Source organism: Rhinoraja longicauda, chromosome 18 (genome assembly GCF_053455715.1).
Source record: "Rhinoraja longicauda isolate Sanriku21f chromosome 18, sRhiLon1.1, whole genome shotgun sequence".
Taxonomy (NCBI): domain Eukaryota; kingdom Metazoa; phylum Chordata; class Chondrichthyes; order Rajiformes; family Arhynchobatidae; genus Rhinoraja; species Rhinoraja longicauda.
In genome coordinates, this window is record NC_135970.1 from 32,161,400 (window position 1) to 32,189,233 (window position 27,834).

The 27,834-nt window shown below is 41.6% G+C and overlaps 1 protein-coding gene across 4 annotated transcripts in view; it reads left to right on the plus strand.

Moving 5' to 3' along the window:
* Positions 1-885: 885 nt before the first annotated feature.
* The window catches only part of ckap5 (cytoskeleton associated protein 5), a 63,788-nt gene continuing 36,839 nt past the window's right edge, over positions 886-27,834 (plus strand). For 2 of the 4 annotated variants that reach the window (XM_078415467.1, XM_078415470.1), the window contains exons 1-17: positions 886-1,103; positions 9,811-9,895; positions 14,539-14,732; positions 16,267-16,473; positions 16,758-16,929; positions 17,025-17,154; positions 17,336-17,433; positions 18,146-18,259; positions 19,283-19,387; positions 19,763-19,852; positions 20,899-21,063; positions 21,191-21,319; positions 22,719-22,892; positions 23,232-23,327; positions 23,723-23,833; positions 25,222-25,314; positions 27,047-27,232. In XM_078415467.1, the coding sequence (XP_078271593.1) occupies positions 9,839-9,895; positions 14,539-14,732; positions 16,267-16,473; positions 16,758-16,929; positions 17,025-17,154; positions 17,336-17,433; positions 18,146-18,259; positions 19,283-19,387; positions 19,763-19,852; positions 20,899-21,063; positions 21,191-21,319; positions 22,719-22,892; positions 23,232-23,327; positions 23,723-23,833; positions 25,222-25,314; positions 27,047-27,232 (2,121 nt within the window). In that variant the 5' untranslated portion in view covers positions 886-1,103; positions 9,811-9,838. Of the gene's footprint in view, positions 1,104-1,793; positions 1,939-2,078; positions 2,099-9,810; positions 9,896-14,538; positions 14,733-16,266; positions 16,474-16,757; positions 16,930-17,024; positions 17,155-17,335; positions 17,434-18,145; positions 18,260-19,282; positions 19,388-19,762; positions 19,853-20,898; positions 21,064-21,190; positions 21,320-22,718; positions 22,893-23,231; positions 23,328-23,722; positions 23,834-25,221; positions 25,315-27,046; positions 27,233-27,834 lie in introns of those variants that run through there. The other 2 variants (XM_078415468.1, XM_078415469.1) reach the window with 2 other exon arrangements.

The following is a 27,834-nucleotide window of genomic DNA, read 5'->3' on the forward strand; positions in this document are numbered from 1 at the left end:
GAAACACTTTTAGACCAGATGATGGAGATCATTGATGATGCATGCCACCTTCATGAGGCAGCGCCTCAGGTAGTTTAGAGGGATGCGGGCCAGTGTGACCAGCTCGCTTAGCATGGATAGACAAAAAATGCTGGAAAAACTCAGCAGGTCAGGTAGCATTTCTGGTGAGAAGGAATGGCTGACATTTTGGGTCGAGACCCTTCATGCTGAGAGTCAGTGGAGAGGGGGTCAATAGATATGGAGGGGTAAGGTGTGAAAACGATAGATCAAAGCAGACACAAAATGCTGGAGTAACTCAGCGGGTCAGGCAGCATCTTTGGAGAGAAAGAATGGGTGACATTTCATAGAAACAGAAAAATAGGTGCTGGAGTATGCCATTTGGCCCTTCGAGCCAGCACCGCCATTCAATAAGATCGTGGCTGATCATCTAAAATCAGTACCCCGTTTCTGCTTTCTCCCCTTGTCTCTTGATTCAATTAGCCCTAAGATCAAAATATAACTCTCTCTTGAAAACATCCAGTGAATTGGCCTCCACTGCCTTCTGTGGCAGAGAATTTGCACGAATTCGAGACCCTTCATCAGAATGAGCCTTTGTATGGCTCATGGGGCTAGCACGGGCAAGGTGGGCCGAAGGGCCGGCGCTGAGAAGCTGCGTGCCAGCGGGTTGGTCCGGTGGTCGGTGCAGTGATGCCAGCGGCTGGACCAGACGTGCCAGGACGGCGTCCCGTCCTGTCCCCTCCTTCCCGCCCACCCATGTCCCGCCCCTACCCCCGACCCATTGGCTGACCCGCACGTCAATCGAGAGCAAAAGCTGCGGCGGGCCGGCAAGGTTTAAATCCGGCTAATCAGGAGGCGGGTTCCGGCGGCCCGACGGCGGCCAATCAAAGAGCGGCCTGGTGCGGGGTGCGCCACAGGGATTTCAAATGCGCTTCAGCACCAACGGTCGCGACCAACGGCGGCGCCATCATCGCGGTAACAGCGGGGCGGCACCATCATCGCGGTAACAGCGGGGCGGCACCGGTGTTAATACCACTATCACCACCCGGCGGCTCCCGCACCGGCACCGCCATCACCACCCGGCAGCGGCGGCTCCACTCTGCCAGGTAGGCGGCCGCCAGCTCCGCTCCAGCCCAGCGCCGTTACACAAGGCCTACGATGAACGTGAATCCATTTTTGCCTCCTCGGCCGGCGGCCGTGGACACAATGAAGGCCGGGCCGCCGCCGACCTCAGCCCCCACCTACACCCCCGCGGAGGGGCGACATGGGGATGCGGGCGCGCGCGGGGGGGTCCAAGTGAAGCGTCTTGAGGGGGAGGTGCTGGGGGCGGAGGGAAGGAGGCGGGGTGAGGAGAGGAGGTGGATGAGGATTTGTTGGAGGGGAGGGTGAGGACGAGGGGTGAGAAGAGGGGGGACTGACGGGGCAGGGGGTGTGTGACCTACAGGAGGAGGAGGGGATGAGAAGAGGAGGGGGGGGGGGGGGGCGAGGAGATGGATGAGGAGCTGTTGGTCTGTATGAGGAGGAGAGGTGAGGCCGAGGGGTGAGAAGAGGGGACTGGTAGGGCGGGGGTCGGTTTGTCTGAGGAGGAGGAGAAGGGGACGAGAAGACGGGTTAAGGAGATGGTGGAGGTGAGGAGGGACGAGGGGAGTGAGGCAGGAGGAGGAACTGGCGTGTGGGGAGGGGGAGAGTATGAGGGGTTGTTGGTCTGGGGGGGGGGGAGACACTCATGATACATTCCCCCATCCTGTGGGATAGGGCAGTGGGAGTGGCAGCTCCTGGAGGTCAGGACGATGATGTTCATCACCTGACGTTGTGGCTGCTTCTCCTTTCACACCTTAGGTGCCGATGTGTGTGTGGAACCGGCCCGTTTGGCCTCTTGACTGCTCTGCAGCATCAGGTCAGGATAGGATGGGAAGCGAGGGGTGTTCTGTTTGTGATGTGGTAGGTGAATTGCACCGGGTTTTATTGTATCGGCCGATTTTCAGTATCAGTAGCTTCATTAGCGAGGGCTCCGTACCGTTTTGTAGGCCGCGGCCTGGCTGTGTTATTGTTTGAAAACGCCTCCATGAAATCCCATCGCCTGTGTAGCCGTGGGCCTGCCGTGAGTCACGCGGTTTCTGCATTTGCAAACGCAATGATCTATTTGTATTCAGCCGTTCGCAAAATAAAATGTAATTGAGTATTTCTGGTCACATGTAATTGAGTATTTCTCCTCCTGTGGCAATGATTTGCCCCCTCGACTGACTATTTGGCAGTGAAAAGGATGCGACAATAGCAATGGATTTTAAATAACCTCTACTGTAGTTCTGACAAGTAAATTCCACCGACTTGCATTTGGTTTCCATTTTAGTTTAGATGATGATGTTGTAGAGTGTCAAGGATGTTTAATTGTCCTATATACTGACAACAGAACAGTGAAATTCTTACAGCAACTTAACAGGCTTGTTATTGTTTGAAATACCAAAAGATTATATAACATCAGAGAAAGAAAAATCAAGAACAATACTAGTGCAAAAACCTAAGCCAACCAAGTACAACCAAAGACCATAGTTGATGAGGTTAGGGGGTGGGAACCTGCTCTTGAACCTGGTGGTCATGGTTTTCATGCTCCTGTATCATCTTCCCAATGGTAGGAGCAAATTGAGAGCTTGCCTCCTGTAGACCCCTTTGATGATGAAGAGGTTATTAATACCATGCCAGAATAGAGTAAAGTGACATGCCTTTGTGTACTAGGCATTAGTGACCGGTGGCACTAATGTACATGGTGATGAAGTGTTTTGAGAGGTTACTTATGACGCATATCAACTCCCATCCTAAGGATCGGGGCCCACTACAATTTGCCTACTGCCACAATAGATCGATGGGGTACGCAATCGGGCTCTCCACCTTTTGCTGGACTACTTGGGCAATAACACGTATGTCAGGCTGTTCATTGACTACAGCTCTATGTTCAACACCATCACCCCCTCCAAACTTATCAGACTTGGAGAACACGTCCCTGCTCATCCTTATGTAACTGGACCCATGACATCCTCATCAGCAGACCACAGTCAACAGGAACCGGCAACATTTCCATCCCTCACCATCAGCACAGGAGAAACTTGGGGCTGTGTGCTCAGTCCCCTGATATACTCGAACTATACCCATGACTGCAGCCGGGAGTTCCAACGCCATCTTTAAATTCATTAACGATGCCACCATTATTGGACGTATAATGGGTAATGACGAGTCAGAGTATAGGAGGGAGGTAGACAATCTGATTGTACCCATTCTATGTTGGAAAGAGCATTTGGAAATAAGGTTGATAAAACATTCCAATTCCGAGCAATAGCAGGCAGATGCACAAAAGTTATTGTCCTGACACCAGGAACGACAATTATGCTCTTCTTGGTCTTGCTGACGTTGAGCTTATTGTTGACTTGGGGAAGGAGCGGAGGATTTGATATCCTGAGACATTTGCACATAATGTTGAGCAGCTACTAGCTTTTCTCTGAATCAATTGGGGAACGTTAGATTAGATATTTTCAGAATATGATGAATGGAATACAATGCTCAATGATCAGTCTCGACCCGAAACGTCACCCATTCCTTCTCTCCTGAGATGCTGCCTGACCTGCTGAGTTACTCCAGCATTTTGTGAATAAATACCTTCGATTTGTACCAGCATTTGCAGTTATTTTCTTACAATGCTCTTTACCATCAGTGAGTGGGCAGGAATATGGCAGATTCAATATAAATATAAGTTATTCACTTTGGTCCCACAACCAAACCTTTTTTTTTCATTTGTTGGTTAATTGTCATATGCATCGGCAGCTGAACGTTGAAATTCTTCCTTGCTGCCACTTTATGAGCCTATTAATGCAGTAACTCACAAATATCATAATCATGAATACAATAATTAATAATAAGTAATACTAGGTAGTGTGAATCCAAAATCCACGGTGCAACCAAAACAAAGTCCATAGTTGCCAAGTTAGGGTTGTGGTTTGTGTTGTGCAGTGTTCAAGAGCCGGATGGTTGTTGAGCAGTGAACCAGGAGATCAGTTTTCATGGCCAGGATGATGTTGGTCTTTGATTACGAGCTGCCCTTTTAGACAATAGGTGCAGGAGTAGGCCATTCGGCCCTTCGAGCCAGCACCGCCATTCAATGTGATCATGGCTGATCATTCTCAATCAGTACCCCGTTCCTGCTCTCTCCCCATACCCCTGACTCTGCTATCCTTAAGAGCTCTATCTAGCTCTCTCTTGAATGTATTCAGAGAATTGGCCTCCACTGCCCTCTGAGGCAGAGAATTCCACAGATTCACAACTCTCTGACTAAAAAAGTTTTTCCTCATCTCTGTTCTAAATGGCCTACCCCTTATTCTTAAACTGTGGCCCCTGGTTCTGGACTCCCCCAACATTGGGAACATGTTTCCTGCCTCTAATGTGTCCAACCCCTTAATAATCTTATATGTTTCAATAAGATCCCCTCTCATCCTTCTAAATTCCAGTGCATATAAGCCTAGTCGCTCCAGTCTTTCAACATATGACAGTCCCGCCATTCCGGGAATTAACCTAGTAAACCTACGCTGCACGCCCTCAATAGCAAGAATATCCTTCCTCAAATTTGGAGACCAAAACTGCACACAGTACTCCAGGTGCGGTCTCACTAGGGCCCTGTACAACTGCAGAAGGACCTCTTTGCACCTATACTCAACTCCTCTTGTTATGAATGCCAACATTCCATTGGCTTTCTTCACTGCCTGCTGTGCCTGCATGCTTCCTTTCAGTGACTGATGCACTAAGACACCCAGATCACGTTGTACGCTCCCTTTTCCTAACTTGACACCATTCAAATAATAATCTGCCTTCCTATTCTTACCACCAAAGTGGATAACCTCACACTTATCCACATTAAACTGCATCTGTCATGCATCCGCCCACTCACACAACCTGTCCAAGTCCCCCTGCAACCTCATAGCATCTTCCTCACAGTTCACACTGCCACCTAGCTTTGTATCATCGGCAAATTTGCTAATGGTACTTTTAATCCCTTCATCCAAGTCATTGATGTATATTGTAAATAGCTACGGTCCCAACACCGAGCCTTGCGGTACCCCACTAGTCACTGCCTGCCATTCTGAAAGGGACCCATTTATCCCCACTCTTTGCTTTCTGTCTGTCAACCAACTTTCTATCCATGTCAGTACCCTACCTCCAATACCATGTGCTCTAATTTTGCCCACCAATCTCCTATGTGGGACCTTGTCGAAGGCTTTCTGAGGCAGTGCCTTCTGTAGTTCCCTTTGGTCGTGGGATGGTCAGTACCTGTGATGGGATGGGCAATGTATCACTTTCTGCAACCTTCATTCCTGGTCGTTGAGTTGCTAACTGGTTGCATCACAACCTAGTTCATTATGTTCTATAGCGTGTCTAGATATTCACTAGAATATTTATTAAGATCGGGTTTCCTCCAGGTGCCCTGGCTTCCTCCAGATGCTCTGGTTTCCTCTCACAACCCAAAGAAGTGCAGGTTTGTAGGTTAAATGGCTGCTGTAAACTTCCCCTTGTGTGCAGTGAGTGGATGAGAAAGTGGGATAACATAGAACTAGTGTGAACGGGTGATTGATGCTCGATGTAGGCCAGGGGACCTATTTCCATGCTGTATCTCTAAACTAAACTCTAAATGTATTTAATCTCCTTGTGAAGTATTGGCGTTGATGAGCTTTTTATGATTGCCTCAATGTGCTGGGCCCAGGTCGGATGAACTTTACAAGAACCTAGGCCTAGACAATTCAATCACCCCTCAAACAACAAATTCACCATCCCCAAATGTAATTATGTGAATTTGTTCTACACTTCACCCAAAGTAGGTGAATCAGATTGGAGATGTGTTTGGATAATTTTGATGTTCCCAAGGGACCTAGGTTTGCTCTAGTGCAAATTGTTAAAAAGCTACCATCCAAGTGAAGCAAGAAATACAGACGGTGTATCTTGTAAGAAGTTCTGAGTATAGGAATAGTGATATTTTATTGCAATTAAATAAGACCTTAGTTAGAATACTGTGCGCTGTATGCAATTTTGATCTTCTTGCAGTAAAACTGAAACACCTGCTTTTGGGGAAGTGCAGAACTTAACTGGATTTGGGGATGTTAAATTTGCTGCTGGAATATAGATTGAATAGTCTAGGCCTGGGTTCTCTAGAGTTTAGAAAAATTAAAGGTCACAGTGAAGCTTGTAAAGTGCTCCATAACCGAGTTGCAAGGAAACAATGAACTGTCTCTTATTCTTTTTTTAAATTTATAATTCTATTTTTATTTTGATTTTCCAGTTCCATACATTCCGCAATGATACACATTCTCATTCACCTTAAACCCTCCTTAGTTAACAAATACTGCATATCCCAAAATAAAGCATACCACAGGTATTGGAAGCACTACAAGGATGGGTAATGACTTACTGGACATTTGATCATATCCAAAACTTAACTACACACAAAAACAAAAACAACTAAAACCAACATTTGGGGTATACCTCTATAATATTTCATCACTACTTCTGGAGCGGTATGAAATCAAGGAAAATGAGATAGGACACGGAAGTAGGATACAAAGATCCGCTTTAAACGAATGATGGCCGTACGGGCATGATGTACAACATCCATTTTTCCCACCTTTTCAAAAATATTCCCTGTTGCAATCTTAAAGCAAAAGTTATCCTTTCCATTATAAAAATATCATATACAATGTTAATCCAGTCATCCACATTAGGTTTTCCAGGTTTCAACCACTTCCTAGTAATAGCTTTCCTGCTGGCAGCACTTAAGATCTGGAAAAGATACTTATCTTTAATAGAAGCATTTTGTACTGGTAAAGCACCAAAATATAAAAACTCAAATTTAAATGGAATATCCATATAAAAAACTTTTTGTAAAACTTTATGAATCTCCTGCCAAAATGGGATCACTGATACACAAGACCAAAATATGTGAAAATGGTTTTATTTTGGTTAATATCTTGCTTCTCTTAATAGGATTGATAAGGCCATTCACATTATAAGTTACTATTTTAACTGCTTGCATTTAGTGTCCAATAAGTAGACGAAATAAAAGTATATAAACCATACCAGCTCCAGTATCCATGCACGAAACAGCCCCCAAAAAACAACTACAGAACAAAAACACAATAATGACACTAAAGTAAATAAACGGACTTCCAACTGTGGGGTCCTGATTTTGACCCTATTAAAGCCCTGATGGTGAGAGGGCTTTGAGGTGTTGCCTCTCCCCCTGACAGGTGGGAGAGGGCCGTCTTCTAACGTGGCTCTTCAGTTCCAAAGCTGCCCATCTATCCGGCTACCCGGTTAGAAGAGTCCACCCGATATATATGTAATATCCGTGTTCATAGCCTATACCATGCTCGTTTAATATAACGAGTAAAAACAAGGCCTTAAAGTCTGTCCTCCGATGGGAGACGGGTCCTGAAACTCCCCAACATCAAAACTCGACTCACCCACTTCCTTTGGTCACCTCTGCCGTTCGAACCTTTCGGTTCAGTCATTTTCCCGAGTCCTGGCGTCTAAAAGCCTGTAACTTTTCCTTGAAATCCACTTTCCTGACCGTTCTCTCCTGGTTCCCCGGTCTCCCGGCACTACGCCAAGTGAGATGCTGGATCCGCTCCAAAAGGGACTCCGGGTGTTTGATGACCGACACCGGGAGTCCCCTCTTCGCCATATCCTCCGTCGCCTCCTCCGCCGATCCATATACCACTGTTCCCTCCTGGTAGAAAACTCTTAACTTGGCCGGAAATGGAGTTTGAAATCTGATTTTCTTCTCCTTCAGGATTCTTTTCGCTTCGGTGTATTCCCTCCGTTTTTTTAACACATCTGGCGCATAATCGTGATCCAGGTTAACTCTCTTCTCGAGGTATTGAAATCCTCTATTCTGCCAGGCCAGTCTAAGCAGCTCCTCTTTCATCCTGTAACTTGACAACTTGGCCACCATGGACCTCGGTCGGGCATCCCCGGGCGGCTTCGACATCAGAGCTCGGTGCGCTCTCTCTACCCGTAGTTCAAAGGCGGCCGGGAGCCCCAGTCATTCCCGCAACAAACTTTCCACAAAATCCACCATTGACGGGGAGTTCTCCTCTGCTCCCTCTTTAACTCCATGAATTCGGATATTTTCACGTCTGGAGCGGCTCTCTATATCCGTCAATTTGGCATCTAGGTATATTTGGAGTTGCAGCAGCTCCGTCACCACGTCCTCTGCCACCTTTAGCCTGTTTTCAGCCGTGTCAATCCTCTCTTCCGCCTCCCCAATTCTGGTGTTCGTCTTAGTAATTTCTTCCCGAATTCCGTTCAGCTGCTCACTATTGTCCTTTCTAAACTCTCTCAACTCTTTCAATATGAGGCTGAGGTCCGCTCTCTCTCGTTCCTTATCTGGGTGCATTTGCTTATCATCGTCCTCCCTTGCACTGCTAGCTGAGGAGGCTCGGCTAGCCCCTTCCCCCTCACCATCGAAAAACTCCATCCGCGTCGACTTTTTACTCTTTCCTCTAGGCATAATCCTCACCCACAATATTTACGAAACTGCAACAAAAGTTTTGGAAATATTCGAGTTGTAGTGGGTAAATATTAACTCAAAATGTCGGGAGCTCTTGCCCTAATCTGCCATCTCGTGGCTCGCTCAACCGGAAGTCCGAACTGTCTCTTACTCTGAGACAGTGAGCCCTGGAACCAGAGGAAAGTCGTCCTTGTAATTGGAGTGTGCACAGATGTGGGGCCTGGCAAATGGGACTGACTTGGGTAGATTTCTTGGTCAGCCAAAGCTGAGCCAAAGAGCCAATGAAATATGTCAATATGACTAACTTTATTTTTACTTGGATGAGGAATTGTATTTAAAAAAAATGTTAGTTTGGTTGCTGTTGGAAACTAAGTGGAAACAAAGCAATGCTGATCCAGTTACCAAAATAAGTTGGCAAAATTTAATTGTGGTGACAGTTAATGAACTGTCTCTGGACAGTTTTTCTAATGCAACACCTGTGGTTCCTGGCTCGCTACCAAATTACAAATTGAGTAAAAACTAATAAGGAATGCAAGTAGCTTCAAGAGATTTGTTTGAGAAATTCTGCTTTCATTCTAATAGTTAAAGTTTGGTAAATAGCAATGCTAAAGCTTCAATTTGACCAGTGCTTCAAAGATTTTCACTCTCTTCTATGAATAACATTTTTTATTTGCTGCTAGTTCCATTAATGAGAAGGATTTCTAAAACCTAAGAAAGCAGTGCAACCTTTGGTCTTGGTAGGCTGATCTGAGATTCTCTGGATAGTTGAATCAATATGCATTGAATGATCTGCATTGAAATAATCTACGTTGAATGACTTGCATGTGTTTTTACTGTTCGTTTTGCTGCAATTTACGCTTGTCTTTAATGTGAATGAAAGATACTTTTCTTAAAGGGGTTCATTTTCACATACTTGTACTCTTTCAAATTAAGAGCATTGAGGTTATCCTTGGTGTTTTTGTTTAGATGTCTCTTGGAAATGTCAGTCATAAGGGCAATATCCATTTGTGTGCATATTCAATTCTTATCTCTACCATTGTTTTGTGTGACTTGATCGTGGGCAGTCTCACTGCCTCCTATGAGTAAATCAAGATTAAGTAGTATAGGTATGTAGTACTGAAAATGGAAGGGGAAACCTGCGTTGGAATTTGTTTTTGTGCATGTTTGCAGCTGATTTGTGCAGGTTGTAATAGATTTTGTGTTATTGTCAAGTACTTCACATATATGCGGCCATTCCTTTTTTGGCTAGTAATTTTTGTTTGTTTCACTAGGTTTCAGTGAGCCCAATACACAATAGTCATGGGTGATGAATCCGAGTGGATAAAATTGCCAATTGATCAGAAATGTGAACATAAGGTATGTAAAAGATTTTTGAATATATTTGAGCAGATTTTGATGTTGAATGTTAGTAATGAAAGTTCCTATTGTATTTGAGATAAGTAGTCCATGTACAATATCACTGAATATGTGGAACTTTGGATTTTGCTTGATGTGCTTTGGAAGCAGCAACTTTTAGAATTCGTGCATCTCTTTACCCATTTTTAGAGATGTATTTTTTAACCTGCTTTTTTGAAGTAGTCCAATTCAGTGGAGTCAAATTGGGTATTTTGACTGAGCCATGAAAGAATAACAATTATGTTTTGGAGTTGTGATTACATGTCTTTCTGCTTTCAGCACCTCCTGCCTCATCCATGCAGACTTAAGAAACCTTTGAGATTCTGAAATCCATTTGTATTTGGTACAAGTGAAATCCTACGGTTAATTGTGGAAAGAGCAAATCTTTGAGGTGAAGTGGCATTCGGATGGGCAGTTTTGCTATGGATTATAGAACTTTGGTCCACTCACATTTGGGTAATTAGAGTATTGGGGCACTCTACTGTCCTACGACTTGTATGTTGAGAGGTGAAACATTTGAGAGGTTTACTCTTATCTTGACCTGGTCTTTTATCCACGGTGTTTTTGTTCTTAAAATCACTCTTCCAAGCTCTGGCATGAGATTGAAGGATGCACACAAATTGATGGGCATAGATAGAGTAAATAACTAGAGTCTTTGTTTTCCTCTGGGTGAGCGAGTATAAAACTACAGAGCATGGTTTTAAGGTGAGAGGGTAAAAATTTTAAAGGCAACTGTTTCCTCATGGAATGAGTGTGATGTGCCTACTAAAAGATCTGCCAGAGGAAGTGGAAGTATGGTTATGACACTTAAAGCTTGAGGATGAACGGTGAATCATTTGCTATAGTAAAACGAAGCAAGCTGAAACCTGAAAGGTAGGAATATGAAAGATAAATGTTAATTAAACATGATTAAAGTATTGGCATGTTAACATGTCTCCTCAAGCAGCCTAGATCCTGAAATAAGGTGCTTTAAATAGCCAAATGTGAAAATAAAATAATTTTTAACTTAAAACTGACTTGTGAATGCTCAATATGTGAGAATGATCAGAGCTAACAGAGGACGTCTGTAAAAATTGCAATCTACATCTACACTTGCAGCTCAGTGGTGCAGAGTTAATGCTGCCGCCTCACACTTCCAAGGGTCTAGTTTTGATTTATCCTTCGGGTATTGCCTGTGCAGAGTTTGCAAGCTCTCTCCACCTGGGGTTTCTCCCGGCTATTCCAGTTCTTTCTCTCATCCCAAAAACATGTAGAAAAATTGTCCTTTGGCGTAGGTTAATGACATAAGGGATCAAAGCTGAGTTGATGGGCCTATCTGAGAATATGTTGCATGGGGAGTGTAGAATTAAGGAGAGGTATAATTGGACTAATATTGTATCCTATGAGCCTGTGGGTACTTGATGGACAGAATAGCCTCCTGTATAGTTAGAGATTTGAGTTTAAGAGCAAGGAGGTCCTACTGTTGTACCAGGCCCTGGTATGACCACACCTGGAGTATTGTGTGCAGTTTTGGACTCCTAATTTGAGGAAGGACATTCTTGCTATTGAGGGAGTGCAGCATAGGTTCACCGGGTTAATTCCCGGTATGGCGGGACTGACATATGAGGAAAGAATGGGTCGACTGGGCTTGTATTCACTGGGATTTAAAAGGATGAGAGGGGATCTTGGAGAAGTGTATAAAATTCCTAAGGGACTGGACAGGCTAGATGCAGGAAAAATGTTCCCGGTGTTGGGGGAGTCCAGAACCAGGTGTCACAGTTTAAGAATAAGAGGTAGGCTATTTAGGACTGAGATGAGAAAAACCTTTTCACCCAGAGAGTTGTGAATTTGTGGAATTATCTGCCACAGAAGGCAGTGGAGGCCAATTCACTGGATGTTTTCACGAGTTGGGTTTAGCTCTTGGGGCTAAAAGGAATCAAGGGATATGGGGGGAAAAGCAGGAATGGAGTACTGATTTTGGATGATCAGCCATGATCATATTGAATAGCAGTGCTGGCTCGAAGAGCCGAATGGCCTACTCCTGCACCTATTTTCTATGTTTCTAGAAGGTGCACTGGACGAGCTACATCCTGTAATTCTCTAATGTGAATTGGATATGATGAGGTGGGAACATTATGTGAGTTGAATTGGGTGTAACAGGAGTTAGAAAACCACTTAAGAGTAGCTTTGGAAATTCCCAAGCAGAAAATAAACTGTTGGGAGGGAGCGGGGTGGTAGGAACATGACCACAATAATTAGACGCCATTGTCTCAAGTGTGTCAGTCTTGATGTGGATGACCATGCAATTGACAAGCAATCGCTTCTATTAACACTTCTACAATGGCACCTTCTTAATGCAAAGTACAGCATGAAGTATTTTTAGCAGTAACATAAATAGTCTAATAGTTACAGATTTTGTGTGCGGGGGAGGGAACTGTTATCATAAGTATGAAACTCTCTAGTCCGTGACGACCACCCCCCCCCCCCCCCCCCCATTGACAGTTGTTTATAAAATGCAGTTTTCTATAACATAAGAACGTTTTCTATAAGAACGTAACTATTGCATGAGAGCAGTTGTGCTAGCAACTGAAACTGTCAATTGTCGTATTAGAACGATGAATTGAGTGATAATTCAATTTAAAGTTCTTTTTGTACAGTTGGTTGGAGATTGCAAATATAACGTTGATAAATGTAGTGAAAACAATGTTGGTGACCAGCATTGAATAGAAATGTTGAGACGACAAACTTAATAATCAATTCTTTTGTTCAGGCAGCACAAGGTAGCCACAAAAGTTTTAAGTTTACAATAGTCGTCAGGTCCTACAGAATTGTGTGTTCATTTCCATCACCAGGATACAAAAGTAAGTATAGACATTGGCAGGTACCTATAGCAACAAACCTGATCTCTGCTGAATGAATTGAAGTATAGATTAGAGCAGCTGTAATCGAGTACAGAGAAATTAGAGTACTGTACATTTTGTGTATAATATGAAGTCGGCTTTCTCGGCAAATGTTTATACATGATACAGTGATTGCTTGTGATATTCAGGCAGTATCAAGGAGTCTCAGCAAATATGTGTTCAGTGGGCATTGTTGAAGTGCTTCAATGGTTGCACAAAGAATAATGATTGTGGTTGTCGCTTAATTTTCCTAACCCCAGGAATATGCACAGATTCTCCAGAGAATGCTCAGTTCTCAACCATCTTCTGTTGCTGGAGATAAGACGGCACATGACTTGCTACTTGTCTCAAAACATCTCTACGATCTAGAGATGTAACTGGAACTTGATAGAATCAACTGCAATTGGTCAGAACAGTGAAGTTCTAACTATATGAAAGAAACTTGATGGTACCATCAAGGTTGTGTGAGTGGGCAGATAGATGCATGGCAGATGCAGTTTAATGTGGATAAGTGTGAGGTTATCCACTTTGGTGGTAAGAATAGGAAAGCAGAGTATTATCTGAATGGTGTCAAGTTAGGAAAAGGGGACGTACAACGAGATCTTGGTGTCCTAGTGCATCAGTCACTGAAAGGAAGCGTGCAGGTACAGCAGGCAATGAAGAAAGCCAATGGAATGTTGGCCTTCATAACGAGGAGTTGAGTATAGGAGCAAAGAGGTCCTTCTGCAGTTGTACATGGCCCTAGTGAGACTGCACCTGGAGTACTGTGTGCAGTTTTGGTCTCCAGATTTGAGGAAGGATATTCTTGCTATTGAGGGCGTGCAGTGTAGGTTTACTAGGTTAATTCCTGGAATGGCGGGACTGTCGTATGTTGAAAGACTGGAGTGACTAGGCTTGTATACACTGGAATTTAGAAGGATGAGACGAGATCTTATCGAAATGTATAAGATTATTAAGGGGTTGGACACGTTAGAGGCAGGAAACATGTTCCCAATGTTGGGGGAGTCCAGAACAAGGAGCCACAGTTTAAGAATAAGGGGTAGGCCATTTAGAACTGAGATAAGGAAAAACTTTTTCAGTCAGAGTTGCGAATCTGTGGAATTCTCTGCCTCAGAAGGCAGTGGAGGCCAATTCTCTGAATGTATTCAAGAGAGAGCTAGATAGAGCTCTTAAGGATAGCGGAGTCAGGGGGTATGGGGAGAAGGCAGGAACAGGGCACTGATTGAGAATGATCAGCCATGATCACATTGAATGGCGGTGCTGGCTCGAAGGGCTGAATGGCCTCCTCCTGCACCTATTGTCTATTGTGCCAAGGACACAGCATTCGGCCAGATTAATATCCCAGGTAGCATCCTAAACATTGTATTTGATTATGACCAGCCACATTCCCATAACACATGAGTGAACAGACTTTGTTGGTAATCTTTTATATCCATACATTTGGCTCTGTCCCACTGTCAGAGGATGGGAAGATTGTTGCCATTGCCTTAATTGCTTTGTTTTCTGACACTTGTAGTTCCCAATGGGTTGTAAGAACGCATTTATGGTGTTGAGTGAGAAGACAAAACAGCAGTGCTGCAAACAGCATATTGAGACAAATATGGATGGGACCTGGCACATTCCCAGAACATAAGTGAGCAATTAGGTTGTGGGATGGCAAGGTGCACAATGTGTTAATATTGGTGCAGCTTCAGAGATGTTGACTAAAAAGCAAATGTGTTTCAGGTGTGGAAGGCTAGACTGAATGGCTATGAAGAGGCTGCAAAGCTATTTCAGAAGATTTCTGATGAAAAGAGCCCAGAATGGTCAAAATATTTGGGATTAATCAAAAGGTTTGTAACAGATTCAAATGCGGTAGCTCAACTGAAAGGACTGGAAGCAGCACTTGTTTACATAGAAAATGCTCACGTGGCTGGAAAGTAAGTTAAAATCTATTATAACTTTCTTTCTATGTGTGGTTTGAATTCTGTAAAGGCAAGGCTAAGAATGTGTGAGTGGCATTGTATAAAATGTTGAGGTTTGTGTTTTAGAATAGTTCCATAATGTAGTGAAATTGGAAATTAAGTATTTAATCACCATGACTACAAACTTGCATCAGATTAGATTTTTTTTAATGCATAGCAAATGCATTTCTTAAAATACTTTATATTATAGACAATGATTTGTTGCTAAAAGCAATGTGGTGGAGGAACTCAGCGAGTCGAGCAGCATCTGTGGAGGGAATGGGCATATGGCATTGTGGCTCAGGGCCCATCTTTAAACTGATGGAGTTGAGGGGAGAAAGCTGGAAAATAGTCACCCTCTATCATTTGCCAGACTTTGCCCCACACTCACTTTTCTTATCCACCTTTCTTTCCCCCCCCCCCCCCCCCCAACCCCACCTATCTCATCAGTCCCAGAAGGCCCACCTTGCCCGTGCCAGCCCCGTGAGCCATACAAAAGCCCTAGTGTGAAACACCTCATCCCGGGCGCAGATGCGGCGCAGACGGAGGAATTGGGAGTAGGGGATAGACTTTTTGCAGGGGACTGGGTGGGAAGAAGTGTAGTCCAGATAGCTGTGCGAGTCAGTGGGTTTAACCCACTGACTCGCACAGCTATCTCTAACCCACTGACTCGCACAGCTATCTGGAAACCCACTGACTCGCACAGCTATCTGGACTACACTTTTTGCAGGGGACCGGGTGCCATAGTGAGGCTCACCAGAAATTGGAGGAACAGCACCTCATATTTCGCCTGGGCAGTTTGCAGCCCAGTGGTATGAACATCGACTTCTCCAATTTTAGATAGCTCCTCTGTCCCTCCCGTCCCCTCCTCCTTCCCAGATCTCCCTCTATCTTCCTGTCTCCACCTATATCCTTCCTTTGTCCCTCCCCCCTGACATCAGTCTGAAGAAGGGTCTCGACCCGAAACGTCACCCGTTCCTTCTCTCCCGAGATGCTGCCTGACGTGATGAAATATCATATGTCCATTCCTTCCATGGATGCCTGCCCGCTGAGTTCTTCCAACATTTTGCTTTTTGCTCAAAATCCTGGCATCTGCAACTTCTTGCCACTGATGATTTGTTTCCATCTAATATAGAAAATATTCAGTTTAAAAAAAAATGTTTCCTATAATTTAATTTTGACCAATGTCAAAGCTATGTTCTAGTTTAAACACAGTTCAAATACAATACAAGCATTACAAATATAAATAAAGCTAAACTTTGTCTGCACTATTCACTGTGGGCAAGTGCAGGTCTAGCCTGATTTGAGATCATTTGTGGAGCATGATTCAAGTATATATTGTTACTATTTGGCCTGACAGATAAATTGAGGGAAATATACCGGGGAATCGTTTTGAATGAGTGTTTTGGATTTTTTTTTTGTTCATATACATCTGATGTGGTACTTCATGTCTTTGTTTTGGCTATGTAATTATACTACTTTTTAAGTAATTAATTGCTATTTATTTCAGAACTGCTGGAGAAGTGGTATCTGGAGTTGTAAATAAGGTTTTTAATCAACCAAAAGTCAGAGCCAAGGAGTTGGGGATAGAAATATGTCTTATGTACATCGAAATAGAGAAGACTGAGCCTGTGCAAGAGGAGCTGGTTAAAGGACTGGACAACAAAAACCCCAAGATTATTGTTGCCTGCATCGAAACCATAAGGAAGGCCCTTAGGTAAATATAGGATGTCATCTAATCTATAGATTAGATCTTGCTATTTTAGAATGCTTTATCCCAACGAAAAGTGAACTAATTTGCTGAAAGTAACCGATTATTGAAGTCTTTGTTTTCTGATGAAGTCTGTCCCATGAACCATGAAAACAAATCATGTTCTGCCTTGATTCAATTTTGGAATGCAACACCTGTGGGAAAGTCAAAATATCCTTAGTAAACGTCACTGCATTTTTAATGTTGATCAAGTTCATTGATTGCTAACAAGGATTAACTATTCTTTACAGTGAATTTGGTTCAAAATTAGTGCAACTCAAGCCAATTGTCAAGGTGTTGCCAAAATTATTTGAATCACGAGAAAAAGCAGTTCGAGATGAGGCCAAATTATTGGCAGTGGAAGTATATAAATGGATGCGTGATGCCTTGCGTCCACCACTGCAAAATATTAATTCTGTGCAGGTATAGTACATTCATGCACGTTTTTTTAATTGATTTTGCTGCACCATGTTTCCTACCTGTTAAGTAACAAGTATTTACTCTTATTTTTCTCTTAGTTGAAAGAACTTGAAGAAGAATGGGTTAAATTGCCAACCTCGGCCCCCAAACAAACCAGGTTTCTGCGCTCTCAACAAGATCTCAAAGCCAAGTTTGAGCAGCAGCAAGCAGCAGGCGATGAAGAAGGGGGTCAGTAAAGAACATTGATTCTAAAACACAGTGAAAATACATAATTTGACTTTTAAACTTATTTCACATCAGTTGATTTCCATGGATAGAACATAGAAATGGAAACAGGAAAAAAATTGGCTGCCAATTTTGTTTATGTTAAAGGCAAACATATTGAAGGTATCTTGTGATCTTCTTGCAGATGATGAGGAAGATGATGCTCCTGTTGTGGATGCTTATGATCTCTTAGAACCTGTTGAGGTTCTTTTAAAGCTTCCAAAAGATTTCTATGATAAAATTGTAAGTGTTTAAATTACTGTAATCTTGTATGAAATAAATGAAGGAATTCTATTCTTTATTGTCTCTAGTTTTCACGTAAAAGCTTATTTATTTTAAAAAATGCATTTTTGCAACTTAAATCAATATTGTCTTGTAGTTTGAAAGCAATAATAGACTAACTTGGGAACGGAAACATTTAAGGTTTACTTTGGATAGGATTGATGCTTTTTTCTTAAGTTAGGATTTTATCTTTCATTCTTGTATTTTGAAAATTATAAAGACTTTCATAGCTGCTGAAGGAAGACTTATTTGAACCTGTATCTGGTTTTATGAAAGAGTGAAAGTTTCAGTCTATACTCTGTAGATTAAATTGGGGATGTAGAAAAATAGGGGCTACTGTTTTGTTCGTTTTGTAATTTGTCATGTTATATGGTAGAACTGATATAAATGGATCATGTTTGGAAGGATATTGGGTTAAATATTTCTCTGAAATTTGTCAGATTGAACTTGTTTCAATTGGCATCGTGGCTGAGGTCAATTGCTTCAAAATAATAAGTAAAATAGTTTGTGTTCACGTTGACGTTTTTTAAAGATATTTAATTTCAGCATTTTTTGACCAATAATCTCAAGCAGGGATTTAACTTGGCAAAAGTTAAAGAATAATCTGGCAATGATTGGTTGTCATTAGATCTGATGTGCTGATCAAACTAACCTAATTTTTCTCTTAAATTAGGAGGCCAAAAAATGGCAGGAGCGCAAAGAAGCTCTGGAAGCCCTTGAGGTGCTTGTGAAAAATCCCAAGCTAGAATCAGGAGATTATTCTGATGTTGTGAGAGCACTTAAAAAGGTGAATATGTGCTTTTCGCCAGCGTGCTTAATTGTAAGCGCTGCTGATCTACTGTATTTGTTTTTTTAGTGCAAATATCCTAATTTAAGAATTTGTGCAAGAATATAAACTTGTTTTTCGGCCCTTGCAACTAACTTCACTCGTACTAGCTTTTTGGGGAAGGAGAAATAGGATTGTGAGCACTTGTTTTGCAGGTGACGTTGAACGATGCAACACAATATATTCTATTTCAATTATAATCAATCATAAGTGTAAAAATTGATTGTCTTTTTGTGCTTTATGCTAGTGGCTGCTTTTTTTCCTGCACATAGTACTTTGGCTTTAGTTTCAGATTTTGCCACCTCAGTTTTATAAATAAATTTCTTTTGGCTGTAATTTTTTTAAGACGGGTCTTTCTTAAAGGAAATTAGTTATGCTTTATGCCTTTTGATAAGGATCTTTAAGTAAATGTAGAATGAGGAATAAATACTGCATAGAATATTGTGGAATAACGACTGAACATTTTGTTATAATTGTGCCTAGGAATCCTTTGCATACACCTAAGGGCAGGGGATTGGTTTACTGTTGCTTGTGGAAAATACTTTGCCGACTTTTGCTCGTGTAGCACTTCCTCACAATTGTACTGGACAACAAACCTAGATTGCCATCTTTATTGCTTGATATACCTCTACCAGTTGAGTCAAACTAAGTAGATTGCATTTTATATTCAGGACACCAAAGTAGACTTTTACAACATTGGCAAAACTGCTGGATGCAGTGTTCCTATGCCTATTCATAGCATTGCTGTATATTTCTGCCAAGTACAGATTTTAGTTGATTGGTCACAAATAATGCTAACATTCGTAATGTCCACATGATCCTTCAGCTATGTCTTGTCCACTGATCCTATTCATACAATTGTGGAAAGATGGTCCATCTGAAACGTTAACATCTCTGCAGATGCTTTTGAATATCTTCAACCTTGTTTTTATTTCAGATTCCCAGATCTGAATTTTGAAATCATCTTTTTGATCTCCACTCTAGGTCATTGGAAAGGACTCTAATGTGCTGCTTGTAGCATTGGGTGCAAAGTGTCTTGCTGGCCTAGCTGCTGGTTTAAGGAAAAAGTTCCAAACCTATGCTGGACATGTAAGTGTTTAAGATTGTTGTAAATATATGATGCACATATAGACTGCTTCTCAAATAGAATTTGTAATTCTGACTAGCGTGAAATGAAATTTGTAGAAACTTTGTGTTGTTCAGGATCCAAGATGATTACTGCCCTTTATACAATGCCATGGCTTCTTTTGACATCCATTGAGATGTCCATTTTTCAGTTAAGATTAGGCCTTCTAATCATCCAAAACCGCAAATATTTTTCACCTATTCTACAGGCCAACATGAAATCTGCCTGAATCAATTGCGAATATAGTTTTGAATCGTAATGTGCACATTTAAACGCTATCATTCCATGTTTAAAGTCTATCACAATTGTTCATCAACGGGTTTGTTCAATCTTTTTAGGTGATGTCAACACTGTTGGAAAAGTTTAAAGAGAAGAAACCTCCAGTAGTTCTAGCTTTGCAAGAAGCCATTGATGCAGTTTACCTTACAGTAAGTTCAACGTTGACACTTCTAAAGAATATGTTGATATGTTAATTGTTGTCTGTTATTTCTACATAAGACAAAACTCCTTTTGTGAACTTGCTTTGTTCTTGCGTCCATGTTACTTGAGCTATAGACTTAAAATATTTCAGTGCATGCGAGTCTTTTCTGGCACAATGATTGCAACCCTGGAAACTTTGAATTTGCCACCTTTCCTCTGCTGGAGCAAAACATTATGCATTCAGATTTCTGTGGATACACTTCTACTTTATATCCAGTATATCTTTTTATGTTTTTCTTGCCTGTGGCTATCAAATTGTACAACTACTCCCCTTCCGTTGTGGGGTAGACTGAGACTGACTCCCCTCCCCAATCTTTGCACATCCCCAATCCTTTCCACCAGTCACTTTAATTTCATGTATTTTGTGTTTTTATGACTGTTGGCAGATCAATTTCCCTCCTGGGATAAATAAAGTTCTATTGTAAATTATCCAAGAAGACGGAAAGAGACTTGTGTTTGCATTATATGCTTTTCATGATTACCTGATATCCCAAATCTCCATATTGTAACATTCTGTAACTGCTGATCCTGGAGAGGTTTGCACGATAACACATGAAAAATGGGTCTTGTCTAACACTGCAGAGACTCGGCCTCCTCATTTGAGTCTGAAGATGGGTCTCAACCTGATACGTCTCGGCCACAAATGCCTGACCTGCTGAGTTCCCCCAGTTCATTATTTTTTGCTCATAATTTTTGTCTTTGGCATTTTGTTTCTTTCTCTGACTTCAGTCAATAATTGTTGTAGTTCTTTGGTAAATGCTGGCAGTTTATTTGGCTTGTCTAGTGAAAACAATTATCTATTGCAATTTTCCCCAGTGTAGTTATCATAGTTAATTGTCAAATTTTAGAATTTATTAGATTAGATTGGAACATTAAAGTTGAACTTCGTGGTCTTGTCCATCACATTTCATTGAAAATTTTGCATGAGAAAATGCTGCCAAAATATTGTTCAAAAAATGTAGAAAGGAGTAACTAATTTAATGTTTGCATTCAGACCACATTACAGAACTTGAGTGAAGATGTGTTGGCTGTAATGGATAACAAAAATCCATCCATCAAGCAACAAGCATCACTCTTCTTGGCAAGAAGCTTCTGTTACTGTACTCCATCCACATTGCCAAAAAGCCTTTTAAAACCACTTTGTGCTGCACTGCTTAAGGTATGAAAGCTTATGAATCTGTAATTTAAATATTCATTTTGAAATCTTTTTGTTTTTTTTAAGCAAAACATTGTCTATAAATAAAAATTTTGAACCCATAAAACTAATATAATCCTATTCTGCTCAGCAAATTAATGATTCTGCACTTGAAGTGAGGGATGCTGCCTTTGAAGCACTGGGTACTGCTCTGAAAGTTGTTGGCGAGAGAATCATGAATCCTTTCCTTGCTGATATTGATAAATTGAAACTTGATAAGGTGAGTCATTATTGCAATGAATTTTTAACATTTTAAAATCAGAATGTTTCCAAGTTAACTTGCAGATTAGATCATAGAGCCTTACAGCACAGAAATGGGCCCTTCGTCCCAAGCCGACCAAGATGCCCCACCAACACTAGTCCCACCTGCCTGCATGTGGCCTATATTCTGCTAAACCTTTCCGATTCATGTGCCTGTCCAAGTGTCTGAGGTGTAGAATATTATCTTATGTGGTTTTCCTCTTGCTGTCTTAAATTCAATAAGTCCACTTGGCACACAAACTTAGATGACACAAAACACAGGATATGCCATTCGTCTTCACTATCTGCAACTCTCCCACTTTTGCTGTCATTTATAAGCTTACTAACCAACCTTCCACATTGAGGTCAAAGTCATGGTATGTATCACAATTAAGAGGTCCCAGCACAAATCCCTGCAGAACACCACTGGTCACAGACCTCCAGCCAGAACAACACCAACCCACCACGACTCTGTATACTACAAAGAAACTAGTTCTGAATCCAGTTCTGAATGACCAATAACTTTGGACCCCATGCATATTTATCTATTGGATCAGCTTACCCTGAGGGACATTAAAGACTATCAAATGCCTAACTGAAATCGACGTAGACGATCTCTGTCCCGAGGTAATTATTTATAATCCTGGATTTAAATAGCCTGATCCGATTTTTCTTTAAGGTTACGAATGCGGTAAAGCTGCAGTGTCTTAGTAACACAATGCAAGGATATAGAATCTGCTTTCTCTTTCCACTGCCTTAAATTGCAAATTCTGCTTTCAATACAATCCATTTTGAAAGAAGATTATAGTTGTTTGAAGAAATATGTGAAATTATTTTGTGTAATTAAATTTGAGAAGTGCAGCAGCCATCAGTCATGAGCAGATGAGATAAGGGGTTGAGAGGTTTACATACAAAGGTACAGCACAAAACAGGTCCTTCAGCCCATAATACCTGTGCTGAACATGATGTCAAAACCTTTTATCTGCCTACATGTTATCCATATCCCTACATATTCATGGGCCTATTCAAAAATCTCTTAAATGCCACTATCGTAATTGTTTTAATTACCACCTCCTGGGCAGCTTGTTCCAACCACTCACCTCCCTCTTTGTATAAAAAAAAACCTTGCACTGAATGTCGTCTTCAAACTTTGCCCTCTCGCAATAAAGCTGTATAGTATTTGATTTTTGCTTCCCAGGGAAAAGGTTTTGACTGTCTTCCCTATCTATGTCTCTCATAATTTTATATTTCTATCAGATCTCCCTGCAACCTCTGATGTTTACTCTGAGTTGAAGCTGTTTTGAGACGGTGTAAGATTAGGTCTGGTATCACATTGTGCCTCAAAATGTTCTTCATGATTTGAATATTGTCTGTTTCAGATTAAAGAATCTTCAGATAAAGTAGAACTTATTCACGGGAAGAAAGGTAATGCATCAAAAGAGACAAAGGTTGGAGCTACAGGAAAAGGATGTTCAGTTACAAGCAATGGGGACAAAGCAGATGCCTCTGCAACCAAAACTGGTGTGCAGTCAAAGAAACCTTCCACAAACAAGGTAGTGATTCAATCATTTTTTTTTTTGTCCCGAGTAATGTAGTTGTAAAATCTGTTTGTATTTAGCATATTAATGATATGCAATGGTGTTGGTTAATGTTGCATTCATGATGGATGCATGGTTATTTTGCACACCTGGTGTTGTCTGCAAACTTACTGACCGACCCTCCATACAATTGAGCTAAATTTAGTGTTTGTACTGAGTGTAATACATTTCAAAAATGGAAAATATTTCATCTGATCAATAATGCTTCTGTGGTAGTGTAATTGATACAAAATAACTGCAAGTACTTTAGTGAGGATAGGTGTTTAAGAAACATGTGCACTTGATATTTTGCAGTCTGTTGGTGCATCCAAAAAAGTGAAGGCAGTTGTGCCTCCTTTTGGTCCAAGTGGGAAAGGGAAAAAAGGAGCTGAAGTTAAAGAGGATCTGTCTGTAAGTGATAGCTTTTGAATACCTGTACTTGAAATACCTGTGGGCCTGCTTAACTTTCAAAATGATCTCTCGTGTTTAACTGCAAAACAGTGGAATTATTCAGTGGGGGCTAAATGGGGCTGTAAAGCGTCTTTGAGTGTTTGAAAAGCGCTATATAAATGTAATGCATTATTATTATTATTATTATGACAAATTAACTCTATTTCTCAATGTTCTCTTTAAACTGGCTCTTAATCAAAAATGTTATTATTTAAAATCTAAACCTAGTGTTATTTTGGGGTGATGCACTGTGATTCTGCTCTGTTCCCATTGTATCCTTTTAGGATTGTCTTCAGGATTTTTGCAACTATTTCAATTTTTCAGATGTTTAAAGTTATTTTTTTCTTCTTTGGAAGATTGAAGTATGTGAAGAGCGAGCTGCAGCTGTACTACCAGCCACCTGCTTACAGCAACTTGACAGTAGCAATTGGAAGGAAAGGTTAGCCAGTATGGAGGAGTTCCAGAAGGTATCTTAACAGGCTTGGAGTAATGTTTTGTGCAAACCCAAGGAATAACACATAGTGTTGTTGATATTTGTATCTAGTCTCTGATTTTTGGCATGCTGCATCAATATGCTAACTTCACTAGGGTCTCCAAATCCAGTTGAGCATAAAACCTTTGTGCCAGGTCGTGTTAAATATTATGTAAGAAGGAACTGCTGATGCTAGTTTAAACTGAAGATAGACACAAAAAGCTGGAGTAACTCAGTGGGATAGGCAGCATCTCTGGAGAGAAGGAATGGCTGACGTTTTGGGTTGAGATGAAGATGGGTTTCGACCCGAAAGGTCACCCATTCCTTCTCTCCCGAGATGCTGCCTGTCCTGCTGAGATACTCCAGCTTTTTGTGTCTGTCTAGTGTTAAATATTGGTTGGTATTATAATTCGTGCCACTCTTTATATTTCAAGAATGTTAGCTATTCTTGGCTTTTTGAAAAAAATATGTTAAAACTGGTTAAGTGATCATTTTAATCTTATTTTGAATATCAAGTAATAAAATTCATATGCCATGCCTCTTTGTAATATAAACAACTTCTAGATATTTAATTTTAATGTAGCAAAAGCTTCTGTGATGCTTCGTCAAATAAAATGCTGATATAGGACCGCAAGGTGAAATTAGATAAATAATTGAAGGCTTAATTAGAGGTTATAAAGTGGAGACTGAAAGATGCATGGACAAAATTTCCAAATCTTTGCAGCAATAGAAACAGACAAGGTAGATATTCTCCAATAGTTCTTCCACTCAGCAGTTGAAGGTAGGGTGGCTTATAGTGAAGTGATCGACGTTGAATTTGCACTGTTCCAAAACTGGAGGAGTATGATCTTTGGGCCATTGGCCAGGAGATGATTTGAAATAAAGGGGTTTGATTGTAGTCGGATTTTTACAACAAAAGTTTGAGGCCTCTGTTTAGAAGCACACTTAAGCGGGGAACAGGTTGTAAGTGCTTTTATTCTGATTAAAATATAAATGGAATACCAAATATTTCTTGAATAAAATAAAATGTTTTTACTAAGTTAAATGCATGATTAATGTTAAGTAAATTTGAGAGCTATCATTGCTAGTTCCAATAATCACCCCCATGTTAGGATTATTTTCCCCACGCTTCAACTTCCACCAAATTGATTTATTTTGCATATTCGCTCAGAATTTAACGTGTAAATTTTCACATTTTATCAACCAGATATGTATGTATTTTATTGATGTAATGTTTCTGAAGGTATCAGTGACTATTGACATTTTTGTATAATGGTTTGGAATATTACAATCAATTTCCCAGGACGAGGGGTGGGGGTGAGGGGATTGAATGGAACAAAGTGGTCAAATTACCATTTGAGCTGGTCCTTTCATATTCTGCAGGGAGTAGAAGTTACGGAGAAGAAATTGCTACCTTGTCAGGCACTTGTGCAGATGCTTGCCAAGAAGCCAGGCTGGAAGGAAACCAATTTTCAGGTATGATTATAAACTCTGGATCTATTCCTCTACGGATATTTTACTCTTTTTTTTGGAACTTTTGGATTCTAAAGGAATCCAAAACTAAAGGAATTGTGTGCTGCAGTATACTGAGGAATGCTGCACTGTAAGTGCAATTGTGTATGACTAGTACATTAAAGGGGTTCCCTGGGAAGAACTGACTTGTGGAAATCATACTACATGCCAATTTGACTTGGGGAAAATTATAGGAAGAGTAATGTGCAGGAAGTGTAATGTGTATATATAGTGCAGAACAATATGATATAGGTAAGATAAGATAGCTTGCATTTCTAATGAGAAATGTTGGTTTAACTACCTACCCTGGCAGCTTGTTCCATATACCCAGCACCCTTGGAGTGAAAATGTTGCCCATCAGGTTCCTATTTAAATCTTGCCCCTGTCACATTATGTCATGTGGTTCTTGAATCCCATGCCTTGTAAGTTTACCTAATCAACTCCCCCCCACCCCCTCGCAACCACACAATAGGTTGGAGTCTGACGTGGGTGTTCCAGGGATGATTGTAGAGCTAGGGAGATGGTGTCTGCTTTTGTGACAGTAGGTGAACTGCAATGGGCCAAGGCTGTCTGAGAGGCTGAAGGTGGATGTCAGAGCCACTGCTCTTTCCACTGGCTCACTTTCAGGAAGGCTGATTTTTTAAAATCAAAAAATACTTTATTCAAGAAATAAATATATACAACACATGTTCCTTCAAACTCCATCCGACATTCTTGGAGACTATACATACATTCAACACAGATATTCAATACACCAATTACACAAAATTACCCACCACTCATGTGGCCCACTGGAGTGGAATCCCTCCCCTTATTTTGAGGGGCGTCTCCACCACACCCTGCCCTCCTTGTCTGGCAGCAGAAAGACCCTAGACTGGCCCTCCCCCACAAAGCCTTGGCATTGGATGCACCAAGCTTCAGTGTGTCCCTCCTGCAGTCTGCAGTGGGCCAGTGGACAACATTCCTCGACGGACATCTCGCTCTGCTGGGAGGTCAACAAAGCTCGGGCAGACCAAAGAGTGTCTTTCGCCGAGTTGATGACCTTCCAGCAGCACTCTGTCAGTCTCTGAATGCGTCCCAGGGAACAGTCCGTAAACCACAGAGTTTCTCGGTGACGGAGCTGTTCGGAATAAATCGTGACAGGGACCCTTGCAAACCTCTCCAGACTCTCTTTGCAAATCCACACTCTGCGAAGAGGTGGGCAACCGTCTCCTCTTCATAGCAGCCGTCCTGAGGGCAGCATGCGCTGGTAGTGAGGTTCCGGCAGTGCAGGAAGGATCTGACTGGGAGGGCTCCCCTCACCGCCAACCAAGCCAGGTCTTTGTGCTTGTTGGTGAGTTCTGGCGATGAGGCATTTTGTCAGACAAGCTGGGCAGTCTGCTCTTGGAACCACGCCACAGGTTCCATGGAATTGTTTCCCTGCAGTGCCTGCAGGACGTTCTATGCTGACCACTGCCCGGTGGACTTGTCAAATGTGTTAACGGCTGATGTGACATCTGTGATGCTGACTGTGGTACAGGGGCACCTGGGGATGCACTCACTGGGTGGATGATGTTATGCCAATAACCTTCTGTTCAGAATGAGCATAGGCACCATAGATTTTGTCGCACATGGACACATTGTGCCTGTGACCCTGCCACTTTTCCATGTTGCATTTGAGTTTTAAGTTAACAACATGCTCTTGTTAACCCCTCAGGTGATGCAAATGAAATTGCACATTGTTGCACTGATCGCCCAAAAAGGGAACTTTTCTAGAACATCTGCTGAAGTTGTAATGGATGGGCTGGTTGACAAAATAGGAGATATAAAATGTGGAATTAAAGCAAAGGAAGCACTCACTGCTATCGCAGCAGCATGTTCTCTTCCCTGGACTGCTGAACAGGCAAGTAAAATTTGACATCCAAATTAGATTTTAACTTTTATTTCTTCAGAAGCAAAATTGAAGTACAAAATGCAGGTTGTGTAGCTGCAACAAGTCAATTACCATCCACCCAGAAAAAGTGGTGCTTTCACATCAGTGGGATGAGGGGGAGAAGGGATGAACAGATTTTAATCAAATGCACAGCTGGGGAAAGACCAAATATAAAAATGTGAGAAAGGTATTGGAAGTTAATGAAGAAGGGAAACAATCGGATATTGTGTTGGTGCGTACAGCTGGACTCAATGATGAGTGTTCCTGCAAGAGAAATGCCATTCAATTCAACAAAGTATAACAATTATAAGAATCTCCTTCAAATGATTAGGGCCAGGGAGCAAGAATAATTCTAAGTGGTGGAGATCAGTGAATTTTCATCGTCGGCTTCATGTGCTTGTAATGACAACAAAGTGTGAGCATTTAATTGTTCAGATAACTACCAGCAAAGTCCCTTTGCATTGTTAAAATTGTGCTTTTGGTGATGCCATGCTTTTTGCATACAGAACTTAAGTCCTTGCATGTTAACAGAAATAGTTTTGCTATCACTGAGTATTTTTAACATTCTTACT